General features: G+C 42.2%; 1 protein-coding gene across 5 annotated transcripts in view; it reads right to left on the bottom strand.

Annotated features, from left to right (window-relative positions):
• Positions 1-17,680, bottom strand: part of LOC311003591 (uncharacterized protein) — a 100,664-nt gene that overhangs the window by 14,417 nt on the left and 68,567 nt on the right. For all 5 annotated transcript variants that reach the window (XM_083995361.1, XM_083995358.1, XM_083995359.1 and 2 more), the window contains 5 exons: positions 9,447-9,694; positions 9,190-9,360; positions 7,927-8,058; positions 2,002-2,076; positions 1,016-1,108 (listed from right to left, as the gene is read on the bottom strand). In XM_083995361.1, the coding sequence (XP_083851487.1) occupies positions 1,016-1,108; positions 2,002-2,076; positions 7,927-8,058; positions 9,190-9,246 (357 nt within the window). In that variant the 5' untranslated portion in view covers positions 9,247-9,360; positions 9,447-9,694. The remainder of the gene's footprint in view (positions 1-1,015; positions 1,109-2,001; positions 2,077-7,926; positions 8,059-9,189; positions 9,361-9,446; positions 9,695-17,680) is intronic.

Raw genomic sequence — 17,680 nt, 5'->3', positions numbered from 1 at the left:
ATTCTGTTTTCCTAAAGAACAAAAATTACAGGATGGAGCTGAAAAGAATGGAAGAAAAACAACCTGACTACCACTACTGAAAATAAGCTGCTGTTTCAGACATCTGGGCACAGTTGTGGTTGTGTTTTATATTTTGTGCTCCCTTGTTTCCTCTAGTTTATGAATGACGAGGTGAAAACTGTGTCAGGTGAGCATGTGTGAGAGACCATATAAGCAAAAAGGCATTTAATGGCAGGAAGTGGCAAATTTGTCTGGGGGAAAGACAACTCCTGCCAGTGAATGACTCCCTTCATATTGCAGCCAAGATGTAGAGAGCCTGGCTCATTTAGATGGTATTGTAGTCTGAAGTCTCTACCCTGCCATACTGTTGGTATGAATCTAATTTTCTCATTTTCCTGTTTACTACAATTTAGACTCTTGGTTTCTTGATTAAGGTTGGTTGTTTCTCCATCATTAAATCTGTTTTGACGTTGGTGTTTGTCGAGCTAAAATCTGAGCTCCATCTTTTTTAAACATATTATAAAGAGAAACATCAGTTCTTAAAGATAAGGAATCTGTCTTCTGCCACCATCTAGGAAAGCAAAAGACTGAGAACCTCCTACAGTTAAGCAGGATCATCCACTGAAGGTTATTTTTAATCTCTTTTCTTTGAATCAGAGAAAAAAGCAATCCGTTAAAAGAGAAGCTGGTGTTTGATGTTGAAAGCAACACACTGCCATCAACCACTTTCTTGTGATTGAAGTTGTCTAAGTTACTATATTTATCCCTAAGTCAAATAACATAGAAGTCTTTTCACCCCTGTCTCTCCACACTGTCGTATTTTTCCCTCTTCATTTGGGAGCAGAGTGATGCTGGCAGAGAGCTGCACATATCGCCATGTTCCAGTCTCCACCAGGCCTAAAAGGATAAGGGCTGTTTTCTTTGGTCCAAGTCCAGACCAACTAAATAAGAAGGACAGGGGGATGGTGTGGTGTGTACCAGTGTGTATCTGTGTGTGTGTCTGTACAGTACACACCATGGTATACTCTCTCTCCTCCACAACCTTCTTCACTTCTTCTCTTTCTGCAATGTCCTCATAAGCATCATCACCACTCCCGTATCCAGAGGCCTGGGGAGAGACGAGTGCAGGGGGAAAAAAAGAGTGAGAAGATAAACATGGACAGAAATGATTAAAAGCTGCTTAACAGACAAAGGACATCTGACCTCAAGCTGTGGAAAGAGACAAATGGATCAGAAACCATGCCAGAAATACATTAAATACTAGCATTCCCACTGTTTGTAATTACTCAGCCACTGAAATCAGATTTGATGAATACATGAGAACAAAATATATGTGAAGCAAAAACAACCAATTAGCCCTGAGAGCACGACTTAATTCACTCAAAATGATTGTCCTTAAAAAAAAGTAATCTACTTTTCTATTTCCAACCATAATGACACCACAGTGCTTTGATTATAGGGGTCCATTTGTCAGAGTTATGAAATAGAACAAAAACACTTGAAACAACACATGCAGTGATTCATTACTTTGTGTACAATTGTTGGTTTGTACACATGGTTTATTTTGAGAAATGCACTTTTAAAGTGTACATCCAATAATAATTTCTAAATGGACTGATGAAAGGAGCAGAAATCTCCTATTGAGCCTTTACTCAGAATTTCCACTAATTTCACATCTGGCAAATCTAAATGTGACTAAATGCTATTTATATTTCACATTCTAAACACTAGTTTTATGCACAAGAGCACTGCAATGTTCAACTAGTAAAATGGATGAAAACATTAGGAGTTCGTCTAACTAATAACTGGTAACAAGGAAACCAAATATTCAAAGCTATGAAGAAAGGCTTGGCAATGTGTATGGTAGTGCACTATTATCACCACTAGAGGGAGCAATGATGCCAGGTATAAACTGCAGAAGTGGTGAAGTGGTGTGCTCTGTCAGAACTAGTAAGGGCTGAACTATGTGTGTGTCTGTGTTGTGTTTCCATGCTCACTAACATAAGGATCGTCCTCCTCACACTGGTCATCTGGGGCCGTGGGATCTGACTTCAGCACCAGCTGCTGGATGGAGCCCTAGAGAGAGAGAGAGAGAGAGATAGATAGATAGAGGGGAGTGGAGGAAGAGAAGAGAGTGTGTTAGGCTGCGTGGTAATTTAGCTCAATCTGTGTCATTAAGTTTTATAGAAGCTTTCCGTACATTTCCCACACATACAAACACAGTGCCTCAGTCTGTCTGCACAAACAGTTTATCTATTCCTCCTCTCCTCATTATCCCATGCATTATATCTCACTACACACATCACAAAGAAACAGGTGTGTCATGGCTGTTGAAACCATCTGGGCTCCATAAATTATTTCCACAGAAAACCTAAAAAACAACTGGAATATTAATTTTAATAATAATAATTTTAATATACAGATTTCAGGTTTTGCATTTTAGAAGTCAAGTCATTATGAGGTTTTATTTGTAAATGTTTATCCATACATATCTGTCAATCATACACACCATTCCACCTCCTCCACCCTTGCAGATACAGATGTTTGACTTCATACTTGGCAACTGACACCCTGATTCAAACACATTGGCCCTCCTTTGAGGAGAGTAACAGCTGCTATGTGGATCAGCAATGGACTTGTGTAGGTGTTAAGACTGTGACACTTTAACACTGCAACCGTTTACCAGCGATTACACCGACTGCAGAGACATCAGTGCTTCAACTGGCCGAGATTCACGAGGGGATGCTGGAGGTCGCCCGGCGATAAAACGTTATCTGATTGATTTCTGACCTTCTGTTCAGGGCGTCGGGTTATCGCAAAGTGAGAGTGGAAATAACTGACGTACGCAACTGTTTTATAGCAATTTTTTTTTTTAAAGGGGTGGAAGTTTAGGTGATAGGGAAAAGTGTGCGTATGGTGTGCGAATATGCGCGGGAGTGAGTGAGTGGGCCTGCTCTCTTATTAGCTCAGTAAAAACTCACAAAGGCAATTTCAGCCAAGTTTATTGATATTGACTTTAGGCCAGAGGACGAGCACCTGTTTTTAATAGAATGAAGCACGGCCTGTGAAATTCAATGAAGGTGAGGGAGTGAGACTGAGAGAGGGAGGAAAAGAATAGATTAAGAGAGAGAGTGGCTGGATATGAACTGGGATGGCAACAAAATCAGAGACATCTGTTTGTGCAGTAAACAACACATCTGAAACAAACAAGGAAAATGCACCACACAACCTTCTCCCCTTCCTTTAAACAACTTTAGTATGTGGATTCCCTCTCAAGTTGAGCCACAGAAACCTGGATGAATGATTTGGAAGGTCATTTTAAAACTTTGTAATCGTAGGAATGTAAACACTTGAAGTCGACGAGTGGATTTTGTCAGTGCCAGGCTGTTTGTGTGTGGGTGTGTGGGTGTGTGTGAGCTTTTGAACATACAACCATAAATGTCCCACTCAAAGGGCTATGTCTATAACACGGTTGACTGAATTCAAACTTGCTCAAGTCTATCTGAAACTCCAAAAACATGGACACACATGAGTGGACACAGAAGTATAGCCAATCTTCTACAGTGTTTGGAGTAACTCGGAGATAAAAGCTCGAGTAGCTGCTTCCACTAGGCAATGTAATCACACTTGAGCTAAAAACCTGTACACACAAAGTGAGGAATCAACACAGCGTCTAGCTACGGCCCAAACAAAGCTAAGGACCTATTTTCTGTTGTTATGACTAAATTGGAGTCAAAACAATGTCCTCATGGAATATTTGAACTAAAAGGAAAAGGTAGCTGCTCTTTCTACAAGACGTTTGGCTCAAATGTTCATATGACCATCTTTCACAAATCAGGAAGTCTTAAGGTGCCAGATGTGAGGATTTAGAATGGCCGCCTCATTTGTGAGACATGTTTAACAGGGATGATAAAACTCAGAGGGCGTACTGCAGCCGCTCAGCTCTGGACGTGAGAGGGCGCGGCCTGTTCACTGGGCATCTGCTGGCTTTGGGGTTCAGCCCGACTGATCTGAGCTCAGTGATATTGAGGTGGGTGTGTTTTTGAAATAATAATTGACTCTTTGTTCCTAATGATCGTAAAGCATGTGCTACTGTAATGAACAGAGGCGCCATATGTGGTTTAACAAAATAATAATGATTGAGAAAATTTGAAAAATCTGTGAGTCAACTTTTGTGGCACATTCTGAAATACTTTACACAGACAACTGTTGCCATTGGAAGTCAAATACAAGGTTATATGCTGCTTCGACTGTGAGAATGTTTGGTACGTGCTTGAGTCACCGTCTCTCTATTCAGAACAGCACAACATTAACTGATGTTTTCTTAAACCCTAACTGGAAATGTCGAAGATCAGGAGCCACAGGCAAATATCTAACCAGGTCCTCACTTGGGTTATAAATATACCAGCCTGTATATGCTGCTGTGTCACAGCTTTGATATGAATGAAGACTGCCTGGGTGTATTTCACACTGTGGGTATTGTCCACAGTCTGGTATTCAGGAGTGTTCATGTGTCAGGGATGGCTAAGAGAAAGGTGAAGTACTTGCATGGTCCTGCTCTGTGTCTGCACTTACTGGCAGGCACCATGTTGAGGAAAGTGTTGTTGCCAAAGCAACAGGGTGCAGGTCACTCTGACTGCTACAGGCCAGATGTGTGTATGTGTGTGTGAACAACGGATGCCATCAGCACTGTGTCCTGGGTCAAGATGCATTTGACTGATTCAAAATATAACCTCAACAGGTTGTGACATAATCGTGTGTTACGTATATATTTACCTAGCCTCTTTCTGCCACAAGGTGTCACTAGCTAATTATAACACAAGACCTGGACTATGAACGGATATAAGATTATGTAGTTATTGTGGACAATGCACTGTATTCATTATATTTTATGCTAAAACCAGGAAAACACATTGAGATTGAGACAAAATTGTTATTCAAACACTGCATTTTTTTGAAAAGCTGTTTCTACTTGGTGGGAAATAAACCCACCCTTCTGACAAAAAAAGTAGTTTTTTATCTTAGCAAACCATGCTTGAGAAATTTTCAGCACACACACACTTGGGACAGTAATTTAATTAAGAGCGTACTTGGCTAAGAGAGTGTATTTTTGAACATTATGAGTAAGAAAAACAGTCAGTTGCTCAGGGAGAATGAGAAGACTCATAAAACGGATTGTACTCTCTGATGTAGTGATGGTGCCAGCCACATTTTCCAACGCCCAACATGGAGCATGAAACTAAGGAAAACAAAAATATGAGTGAATCAGTGAAGTCAGTGTGGCAGAAGATATTTTTGCATATTTGCTTTTACGTGAGAGAAAGGGTGTGTGTGTGTGTGTGTGTGTCCTGCTGCAGAGAGCTGCTGCTGCTGAATGGCTGCTGCTGCTCTCCCTGGGTGGGGATGGAGGATCCCTGTCAGAGCTGCCTGTTCAAACAGTGAACAGCTGGAAGCCAACAGTCACTACTGGTCCTCTTTGTCTGAGGGAGTGGAGTAGACAGTGGAGTAGTGAAATCAATGGTGCGGATAGTGGGAGGGGAGATGATGATGGCTTCACTGGAGGTTTACAACTCTTCAGCAATCATGACTGTACTGTGCTGTACTGATTTATGGCGCCGATAAATACATCCATGACTAGAAGCAAAGCAGGGGCGTTGCAGAAGTTCTAATAACACTATTTCTAGAGTTTTGTATAATGTTTGCATGGTGCATCCATCCATTTTCAACTGTTTATCTAAGGTTGGGGTTTGCATGATGTGTAACTAAAATAGGCTACTTAATATTAAAACAATGGACACAGAGCCAGAGCATCATTTTTCTTTTCACCTCAACTTCATTTCTCATATTCTAATATTAGAAATACAAAAAGTAGGCTAGTCCCAACTTAATCCTGACTTTTAATCAAGTCGTAATTCACAAAGAACTTTTAACACTAAAACTGCCCCTTTGTCTGGGAGAATTTAAAAGTCAACAAAATATAACAATTAATGTTTTAACGCATACTGATTTTAAGTGAATTCATCCAATGAAATCGAGACCAAATTTATTCAAGTTAAAAGTTTATACCACTGATAAACTTGGAATATGTCAGCAGTCCCTCAAAACTGAATGAAGGCGCCAACCTCTGCTTTTCATTCAATAATAATTTGACTTCCTTCTTCTTCTTCCTGAGTTCAATACAGAGATGTAACCAGCATACAGGAGTTAAAAATAAAGGCTACGGTTATTACCATGTCTCTATCTAAAGCCTATTATTCCTTAAACACAGTGTTAATACTCTGTAGACGTTTCATTTCATACAAACTGATATTTTTAGCAAAGATATGACAGCAAATATTCTGTTCCCATGATGCTTTGGCCAAATGTCAGAAACAAAGAGTCACTGGAAAGAATAACAATTTTATCTTAATTCATATGACACTAAATTGAATTGTAATGTTAAGAGGAAAAACAACTTCCTGGTTCTTCCTGTGTCTCTATTATCAGATCAGTGACCCTGCTTCCCCACAAAGTCAGTAGAAGTCCACTGCTATGAATGAAGTCGCTGTCTGGAGCCAGTCAAAAAGATGGTGAGTGGCCACTTTAGCTCAACAGGATGAAGATGCTTTAAAATCTCCATGACATTCATCATCTAAACAGTTGTACAGTGAGGTTTTTTTTTATTTTTTGGCTTGGCTTTCTTTGTGATGTAAATACCTGTGTTGGAGCAGGTTTTAAACCACAGCAGGGAGTAGATAACTTTTTTGATAGGTTATTCCAGAACAAAACCGACTCCCCTCTGAGACCAAGAACTCCTGAATAAGCAAGCGCTCTGTGTGCCTGGCTCGCGACGCTTCTTTGAAACTCTCTTCAGATTTCACTAATAAAATGTTAATGAGAGAAAAGCTGCCTGGCGATAAGAATTTCTTTCCAGTGTTCGGGAAATGAGACATGTTGTAGTTTTCCGTCACACGAACTCACAAATCAGAAGGAAGGAAAGAGGACAAAAGGTTGCGATGCAGCAGAGAGGAGACCTGGTCTTTGTTTTTAAGATGACAGGGTCATGGTATTTTTCTTATTTAGCCATCGGTCATGGAATCATTTATTCTATAATAAACTCTTCTTAATAACATGTAATAATTTCAGATCTAACATCTTGATAACACTGAAAGCACAGACAATAGCTTGGCTACAATTGAATGATATTCCCTTTACACTGGACTATTTTCTTCTCATCATCCCTCCATCCCAGCTGCATTGGGAGCAGCATTGCCTTTCACTGCAATTACAAAACAGAAAATCACAGATGATTGGGAGGAAAGCACTGGAGCATTTACTGGTTCATTTTCTTTTACAAGAGCCCAGAGAGAAGAACACAGCATCGCATGTGTTACTACTTCTTCTCCTGGATCTGATTCCTCAGCACTTCTCAATCACACACCTCTCATTATAACCATTCAGGGATATTTTTAACAGCACATGCATTGAACTAGAACTTCCACAATAGCATCCCCGCTATTGTTTCATTGTAATCCTTTTAATTGATGAACTGGCGACCGCGCATACAGCATAAGTTATTCAAGATGAGCCTATCGGCCATCTTCCAAAAAATGTAAATCACACACATTTTGTCATTTATGAGGTCCCACAGGATGAGGCAGTGCTCATAAACACATGTGGTCATTCATTCCTCGTCTCCTGTGGCGGTCATAAAGCTGCCAACAAGGACGATTGTGTTCATGTCTCAAATATAAAATAGGAGAACCGCCCCAATGCCACGTTTATCTCTGCAGCGAGCAGCCGAGGCCACATTCATTCTCCTTTCACTGATCCAGCACATCTGACTCTAGGGATGGAGACGCAGTGCAAGGGACACAGGAGGGAATCGTGGTGTTAAATACTTCATGGGTGGCTCTTGCACTTAGATAAACAAATACTCCAACTCACCACAAACCTGGGCAGGCCCGTACCCCCAGCGTTTCCCACAAAGATCCCAGAGCTGGCCTCAAAGGTCAGAGGCTGAGGACTCCTGATGAAGGCCACTCGGTGGTACTCCTCACAGTCCATGTAGAGACGCACCTGAGGGACCAGGGCAGAGACACACACAGTTTAAGCTTAAAACATCTTCATCTGACACAACACAGTAATCAATCACATTAACTGAGCTCCCAGCGAAGTGTCATTTTACAACATTGTCACGTATTAAATAACCATGTGGAAAAGATGCAAGACTCAAGTGAAGCCAACAAATTCAACAGTCGACACGTATTATTGGCTGTGCAGCCAGAAGCCATCACAGCTTTTTTCCTCTGTGCCACTGAACTCCACTGTTGGCCACAAACTATTTAAAAACACATGAATGAGCCGCATCCATTCCACTGAGTGACATGTTCTCTCATTATGATGACTTTTATGTTTATTTTGAGTGAGTCCCACACACATCGACCTGCTGTTGTAAATACAGGAGCAATAAATCTCCAGCAGAAAATAGTCACAAGAGTGTACTATTCACACCTCAGTAGTGTTTGCTGTGGACAGCGCAGTACAGTGGAGAGCGATTATAGGAAGGTATTTTGACTTTTTTGTATATTGATCTGTTTTTAAAAAGACTTACATATCCATTGTTGCTATAGAGAACAATATTACTCGTCCGATTTGGTGTGGAGACCAAAGTCACAAAAACCCAGTTGTTTTTTCTTGGAAAGTGTTTTTTTTTCCACCCTCAGAAACTTTTACAATGTTTATCTGGGATAAAAAGACTTTTTTTGTTATAAATTCCAGTCAAATCCAGATGATTTCAAAAAGAAATCCTGATTGTGATGTACCCTCAACGGTTCCATCAACAAATTCCACAAAACCTGGGACTCTCCCTAATAACTCATGTGAACAATTTACCTGGTCTGGAACTGGAACTCTGAATGATTACACCTGCCCTTGAACAAATCTGTAATAAGAAGTATTAGGTGCACTTGTTGTTGTTGTTTTTTTTATTGTTGTTGTCGTTGTCCATGTTATTTTTTTGCCTCTGTTGTCTATGACTAGTTTGTCACGTTGATTTGGGGTTTGAACTGTCTCTGTCTATTGTCGGGACTGTTTATTATAGTTATTTGTAAAACAGAGAATATGATTATTTGTAATTTTCCAATTAACATATAAAACAAAGTGTTTAAAAGAAAGAAAGAAAGAAATCCTAATTGTCACCACACCCACCTCTGCCCCCTGCACAGTCATGGTGAACCTCGCCCATCTTCCTGTCAGGTCTCCCATTTTGAAGGAAGCTGCTTCCTGGGTCCCACCAGTTGTACCTGGGTCAGTGTAGTACAGTACCACTCTCTGGGAGCCATCCTCCACCTCTGACAACGCTATACCTAAATGTACAATCTTAAAGACACACATTGATGTTAATAGAGGCAGAAAATAAACAGAGAATGACAGATAAGTGGAGTTAAACACAATGACTGTCATACTTTCTGATAAGCATCTGTGATGGCAAACAGGACGCCGCCACGCCGTGTGGTGGGTTTAGCGATGACGGTGACGGCGAAGTCGTTGTAGAACGGGTCGGGGATGAAGGACTTTGTGAGGCGGCCCACGTTGGCATCCGGCCCAAAACTGTAAGCGGGGTAACCCTCAAAACCTGTGACGAAGGAGACGGAGGGGGGGAGGGGCACGCCGATCAACTCTGTCAGGTCCAAGGCTCCCAGAGAACCACGCTCTGCAAAAATAACAAAAAAACAAACATAAGACATGGGAACCACATAAGTAGAGAGACAGAACCCCAACCCAAGGTGCATTATCTTTCTATAAATTAAATCGAGCTAAAAAGAACAGAAGCAACATGAGGTATACAGTAAGGGGTTAAACTTGGCTCCAGCTTCATGCACAGACAAGAGTCCTGTTGGTACCTGGGTGCAGACAACATAATGATGCAGCTGCCATGTGCAGTGTGCTGTGTGCTGTGTGTTTGATGGGTACTTGAAGGTGACAGGACAGACAGTCCACACGGAGCAGGGGGGCCGGTGCTGAACTCCAGCCTCAGCCTCCCCAGTGGGAAGATCCAACCTCAGGTCAGACCACTGAGATATTAAAGCATTCCACAATGCAGAGTGGCAATTATCCTCTACAAGTCATGTTATGGGGAAGAAAAGATGGAGCTCTACAGATGATTAAATCTACAGAACATTTAACCCTAAACCATCCTCAACATGTTCACTTTTCATCCATGGAGTTCAGGCGTTCTAGATCTCCTTCACACATATTCTCCATCAGTTCTCCCAGATCAGCGCTGAATCTGCTCCAACCAGCTTGGAGACGTTTTACAGTTTGACAACATGTCAGATACACCCCATAAAGTTTGCCAAGAGGCTGAGAGAGGGGGCTTCCGACTGTCTAATGCCCCAGCCCATGTCATCATATTCTGCATACTTAACCATCATTGTACGCACGGCTGGATGCACATTTGCCTGCTCTCTTCCTGTCTGTCAGTCACATATGCACATAAATGAACACACACACTCTCGAGCAAGCCAGACTCTTATTCTCTCTCCAACAGACACGCAAGCACTTTGTGAATGCCCACCTACCACTTCTCCTTTCTCCTCCTCTCTCTCTCTCTCTCTCTCTCTCTCTGTCAAACACATGCTCACACACAGTCCCCACCGCCACACCTGGTTCTCCTTAGTGGGAGGAACCCCTGGAACAATCGTCTGTTCTTTGGGTGCATATGGGCAGCGGGGTATAGATGCTGGGCATCTGGGAAACATTAGGCTAAGTCCAACACACACGTGCTGCGCAGCGGCAGCTCCTGTAAATTAGGCTGCACCGCGTGGCCTGAGTGTGTGAGTGAGTGAGGCGACGCAGACGAAGACAGAGGAGAAAAGAGACAGAGATGAAGTAGGAGAGTGCCAACATTAACACTTCCACAAGGGCAGTGTGTGTGTGTGTTAGTTAGTATACTGTGAGCCGCCACGCCCCCCACCCACACAGGAAGAGGGGCACACTTCTCCCCCCTTTGCACTAATAGGATTGAAAGCCCTGCAGACTTGGGCAATTAAAAAATAACAATGGGGTGCAATCTACCCCACTCTGCTGTGTGGCCTCCACCTTAGCCCACAGTGAGGGAAATAACAGCGTTAGAAAATAACAGCGCTACTTGTTTCAGTACAGTAATGAGTAATCAAAAGAGTTACTGTTATAACACTGTTACTGTTTCTGACAATAAAATGTGCCGTTCCTTAACTGTTGTATGTTATATACACATTTCTTTTTCCAGTCCATCAACTAGTCAAAAAAAAGCTGTTTATCTGGTACTAACCAATTCACTACGCTACGTTGCGGACCTGGGCTTGTGCGGAGGAATACTGAGTGAGTTGGTTAGTTCCAGATAAACGGGAGGTTAGGGTTATGGTTAGAGGGTTAGGGGGGCGAGTCCAAGTAATATGAAAGTCGAAGTCCAATTAATATGACATACTTGATAATTTTATTTAAAAAAAAAAATTGCAATAGTTACTTTTCCTGGTAATTAGTTACTTTTAAGTATATTTTGGGGGGGGGGGTTTGCCTTTAATTGATAGTGTAGTCGAGACAGAGAGGAAACTGGGAGGCAGAGAGAGGGGGGAATGCTGCAGCAAGGACTATAGCCTCTGCATATGGGGTGCCTGCTCAACTGAGCTAAATGACGCCACAATTAGTTACTTTTATAATGTAGTAATTCAGTTACTAACTCAGTTACCCTTTGGGGAAAGTAACTAGTAACTATAACAAATTACTTTTTAAAAGTAACATGCCCAACAACACTGGTGGCTGAGTACTGTACAACAAGGCTGGGCTGTGTTTACAGCTGCTTCTGTCCCTGCCTGACACAGTGAAATCAGAGCTAAAACAAGCTTTAATATTTTCCAAGGCACTGACTCATTTCTGATTCTGGAGAACCCTGGAGTCAGAACGAGGTGACCCGTTTTGTTGGCGGCTTCACAACGAGACGCAGACGCTGCTCTCCATCTTGTGTGTTGTCAGTGGTGAAGCTCTGCCAGCGGCGCCTGCCAACATTCCCACAGGTCGGCCTGTCGCTCCTCGTCGCCTCTGCCCAAATGTGACATCACTGCAGATGTTCCCCCCCCTAGTAGGTCAGCAGCCTTAACAGCTGGGCAGATCGCCATGGAAACTAAAAAAGAAGATACACTCTCTGAACTCGCTCGAGCTCTCGTCACGGAAACTGACGCTTCGCAGGGTCGATGTTTCTCCTGTGACCGTGCATCATCCCATCGGCTTATTCGCAACAAACAGCTGATCAAGTTCAGGCTGTGGAGCTTAATGATGCTGTCAGTGAGAGAGGAAGAAGAGCGGTGAGACATCCCAGTGGAGGACAATGTCAGCTGTGAGCAATTCCAAGTTAGGGTGTGACTTCAGACTAATCAGACTTGGCTGAGTCGGAGCACCACCTGCACCGGAGCACAGAGCAGAGAGCAGAGCAGAGGAGGAGACACAGTCAATGTTCACACTAATATCCTCAATATGTATGAATGAAGTACAGGACACTGCCAGGTGACTCACTGAGGAAGGTAAACGTTGTTCATGGGAACAAGAGGATCTGACCGCAGTGAGGACAGGAGCAGACATGCAGTTACAGTATAGCACATTTTAATTGGTTAAGGATATTAACAAATTGTCCCTTTCATGATAATAAACTAGGAAAAGTAAGTAAACGTGTTGATAGCACGGTAGGTGTATGAGGGTGTGTTTGCATGTGTGTGTGTTTACAGGGTATCTAGTGTTTGCTGCCTTTCCAAATGTGCAACAGACAATCCAAACACTGCTGTCTCCACAGAGCCGTTTCTTAAAAGGGTCAGTGTGTTTTGGCAGCGTGCGTCTCTTACTGAGAAAAGTCCCGGGGTGACACACTGTTACGGCAAAATCCAGACCCCGATAAAGACCGGCTCTTTGTTTTCTGAAGAACTGTGACTATGGGATTTCAAAGGGTGGGAAATAACTTAGTTTGTAACTTACACATTAATCAAACAGGCAATTCAGCATCAGTTAAGAGCACAGTGCCATACAGAGCTGAATGGTTCTCTTGACCAACTTCTTAGATCTAGCACAAAATATGGAAATGCTGTAAGAGGAAATCTGTTCAACTGGCTGAGCAAGGACTTTTTAAAGTTTAACTGCACTTGAGTTTCACCAGAACACTAAATGCACAAGTGGACAAAATGCTTCATTTAATATCACATCAGCACAGACATCTACTGGCATATCCTTTTGCAACAAAACTGTGTGTTCACCAGAGACACACACACACACAAACAAGTTCACATTCTTATGCATAAACACACTCATAACTCTCAATAAGAGCAGAACAAAACAGGTTTGTTCTGGTGCTCAGATCCTGGACAGAGCACAGGCCTAGATAAACTGCTCCTAGTAGAAAATGCAGGGGTTTCCCATTATTTTGTGTTTCACATTATCATTACAGTCCACAATCAGCTTCTCATTTGTAGGTCTGGTGGGTGTTCACCTCACAGTGTATAACAAAACTATAGTCCGCCCTGGGTTTCAAAACTCGTGTGCTTGGCTCAGATTTGCAGATGTTAAAGCCTGATCAGAAAAAGGGGGAAAGAGTATCTATCATCACCACGTTATTATGGCCCAGGCTTTGGACGACTCTGAATGGCTCTGGCCAGAGAAACCCAGCTGTCTGTCAGTGCACAGCAGTTTGTAATGAGCTGCCACATATGACGAGAGGCTCCAACTCTGGAATCTGATCAGACCTCCACCACCAATAACGCCACATCAGCACAGATTGTCAGATAAAAAACATGTTTACTCCACCACCATACGAGTGCGCCTCCACAAACACACACACACATACTGCCTCGTTTCAGCAGCGCAATCCAGAACAAATGGCTCGTAAACTCTAGTCAAGTATTTAGAGATGCTAAATCTCTGTGGCTGTGGTCACACCGCGTTTTACAAACAAGCTGCTGTCTTTCCCAGAGTTTCTCTCATCGGCTAATCATTTTTAACCCCTTGTCTGTTCCCGTAAAAAACAATTAACTCCGCAGACTTGTACTGGGAACTTCTACAAGGACACATCTGCCAGAAATCACAGCAAAAACCTCAGATAATCATGATAAGCTTTGGGGGAAAAAAGAGATTGCAATAATGAGCTATGCTGGGAATAAAGTAAAACCAGACAAATAAACAATACGGCTTCATCAAAAAGTTACTTCTTGCCAGTAGATTTTGAAATAATAAATGACTGGATACCAGTGAATGCACCAGGGTTAAGATTACACCTGCATAGAATGCTTTAGAGACAAATGTGAAGGCAATAAATCATGAATAAGATTATATCAAATGTCTGATTAGAAACTTGGGAATCAAATACTTGTGTAATGAGGAAAATGATTATTGTTGAACACACTTGCTTTGTAGTTAATAGGCCAAAACATGCAGCGGTACTTGTACAGACCTGGGTTTTTAATGGACCAAAGAGTCATTTAACACCTGTTTAAGCTTGAGGAGGCTTACTGACAACCAGATGTGTTCCTCACATCTGTGTGATGGCACAGGGTTTCAAATAAACGGGGATTTCCTCTCTATTCTGTTCCACACTTCTGCAGATTAACTGTTTCTAAAGCGCCTCATGTCATTCACTCAGGTAGACAAAACAAGAGCCCGCCGCGGCGCTTGATTGACAGGGGGAGATGTGATGTCAGCCGCGTGTTGTTGTGAAGAGCAGGAAGTTCTGGGTAAATTGCGAAGACCACACAGCGCGTGTGTTTGACCCGTGCGTGTGTGCGACCAGGTGAGGCTACGGGCCTCCCGTTTAGCACAAAGCTGCTCTGTTAGCGTCTCCGCTCAAGTGCCAAGTCAGCGCAGTCATTAAGAGGAGGAGAGCGTGTAGACCGTGATCAAAGACTCCTAGCGCTTAGCTCACTTAGCTCAGACATGAATGGATCATGTCGAGGATGATGTCAGAAACAAAAGGCACTTTTTCCCCCAATGGTGTGAATATCTGATGGAAGAGATTAAAGGGATACTTCACCCAAAATCAATAATTCAATTCATTCCAATTTTCTACTCACTGTCATGCCAAGGAAGGGCTCTGAGAACTTTTCGGAGTTATCAAAACGCTTTTGGAGTTCCAGGGGGGTCCGGCCGGCAACAGATTTTCATATAATGGCGGCGGATAGAGTTCACTTGAGAGTTCACTACTACTACAACAAGGCTAAAAACAGTTATCAAATTATTTTTTTCTGGACAACTTTTTCATGTCACGGCTTCAGGACACTTGGGTCAGTACGGACCAGCAGTATGGAGGTACAGTATTTGGATGTTTTATAGTGTGCGTTTTGGACGATTCAAAAGTAACCTCTATCCACCGCCATTATATGAAAATCTGTTGCCAGCGGGACCCCCCCCCCCCCCCCCCCCCCCCCCCCCCCCCCCCCCCCCCCCCTGCAACTCCAAAAGCGTTTTAAGAAGTCCGAAAGTTCTCCAAACCCTATCTTGGCATGATGGTGAGTAGAAGTTTGGTGAATTATTGATTTTGGGTGAAGTATCCCTTTAAGCTTGTCTGTGCTATATGGAAATACATCCTGATGTGTTCCAGAAAAAATGTCTTTCTTGACAGTTTTCTTTATCAATAAAGCCTAGAAAGACAGAGTAGTAGCAGCTTGTAAATCAATGGCTTACCCTATATACAGTTTATGTTTATTGCGTTATGTTTATTTTCTGAATGCATTTGCGTCATACAGGGAAGGAGGAACGTTAGTGAACCAGTCAACACAGAATATGAGAAAGACAAGTGGTAATTTCATCATGGGAAACATCTGTCATGTTCAAGTAGATATATGAGATTCATGCATCTGAGGAATGAGGTAGCACCTGCGTATGTTAGGTTTCCTGTATGTTGGGAATGTGATAGTCATGCGCAGATCAAAATAAGTACCCTGTGTGGATCATATGCACAGAAACAACCCAACACACAAAGAATGTCCCCAAGTCAGCAAGCTACCAGCTCCGCTCAATTTGATACAGCTTTTTCAGACAGGTTTTATCCAAAACAGACAGTTTGTGGTTGATTCTGCATCCATTTATTTCTCCCAGTGGGGAAAACTGATTACATGGTGTTGCAAGCACCTTACAGCAGCAGCTGAACCATATGAGCCACACGTGGAAACAAACGCTATGAAGACGTGCTGAAGATGATTTGTATTGGGAAAATATCTTCTACTGTTTCAAGGGTGGGTCCACCAAAATAAAAAATAAAAAATTCCTCACATCTTTTTGGTGGTATTATGCCATCCAGATAGCTATGGTTCTCATTTGTTGTTCTGCCTCCACACACAGTTTAACAGAAGTCGATAGAAATTTGTTTGTGATTAGTTTTCAAAAAGCAAGAAAAATTACCATAACTCACTGCACAATTTCCACTGGAACACATTTTTCCCCAAATAAAGTCTCCATGAAACATGATGACAGTATTGATGTCTTAAAATGATTGTAAATAAAACCAGAACTATCTGCATGACTAGCCTACATGCTTTTATTTTTTATTTTGATGTGTGAACACTTGAAGCCTAAATCAAAAAATTATCTGTAAATAAACTGCAGATACACCTTCATTGTACGGTGGCCCTGAGAGCTAAAAGCACTAAGCACATGCAAATGCAAACCACAAATTCAAAAAACTGAATTTCTCAACACAGGTACTGAAACTTCTCACAAAAACAAAAGCAGTGGCAGGGGATACTAAAAAGGTGAAAGATGAAACTGTTGTCTGATGTCCTGTTGTGACTTTTTAGCTTAAAAGCATTGTGTATTTTCGTCACTTCTTTCCCTTTCTAGTTATTCCCCTTAAATCTGATGCCAAGAGCGAGAGAGAGAGACATGAAAAGAGAGGGAGACGGAGAGAGAGAGCTTTGGCACATAGTTATAGGGCCATGATTTGGCTTCAAACATGGTTTTCTGCAGTTAGGATTGACGCCTTCATGGTGCCCCCACCCATATTCATGTGTCCACACTGGAGACATTTCTGTTGTGTTGTAGGATTGACTTTGCAGTGTATTAGTTCATTTGCATACACTCTCTTAATTTGCAGTGCTTTGAGCTCTCAGGGCCACCGTAGCGTAGTCCTGAGGAAGCACAGTTACAACGGAGTCCTTCATATGCTGGGAAATCCAAATAAATACCTGGAGTAAATATGTGGGGTTTCCAAAGTGGGACGGTACTGCAGCTTCAATGTACAGCAGGAATATAAATGGAGCTTGTTGTCTGTTTGTTAAACCCTGAAATCTCAGCACCCTCCTAGTGACCTGAACCAAACCTAAAGAGACCCATTTCTCATATCATATCTTAAAAAGGTAAACATACGTATATGTTTGTTTCAGTCCTGTTGGCTCCAGAAATTCTCAAAGGAGGACATTTTCACGATAAAGCCAACATGAGTTCATGTATTAATGGGCCTACAACAGGACACCAGCACAAACACAGCGCGGCTGATTATCTCATAAAATGGAAACAGCTTTTATAGCTATTTAAATTTAAAGTGCTAGTGAGATGAACCAGATGGTTTACAGGAATCTGAATAAGCTGTTTCAAAGCCTGCCATCCTCGCTGCTGGAACAGACCCAAACATATCTCCGCAGGTATTGTAATTCATATTTGGATAAATACAACTTCATTTTTTTAAGCTATC

This window comes from Trachurus trachurus, assembly GCF_905171665.1.
Source record: "Trachurus trachurus genome assembly, chromosome: 20".
Lineage (NCBI taxonomy): Eukaryota > Metazoa > Chordata > Actinopteri > Carangiformes > Carangidae > Trachurus > Trachurus trachurus.
This window is presented reverse-complemented; position numbering and strand designations above follow the sequence as displayed.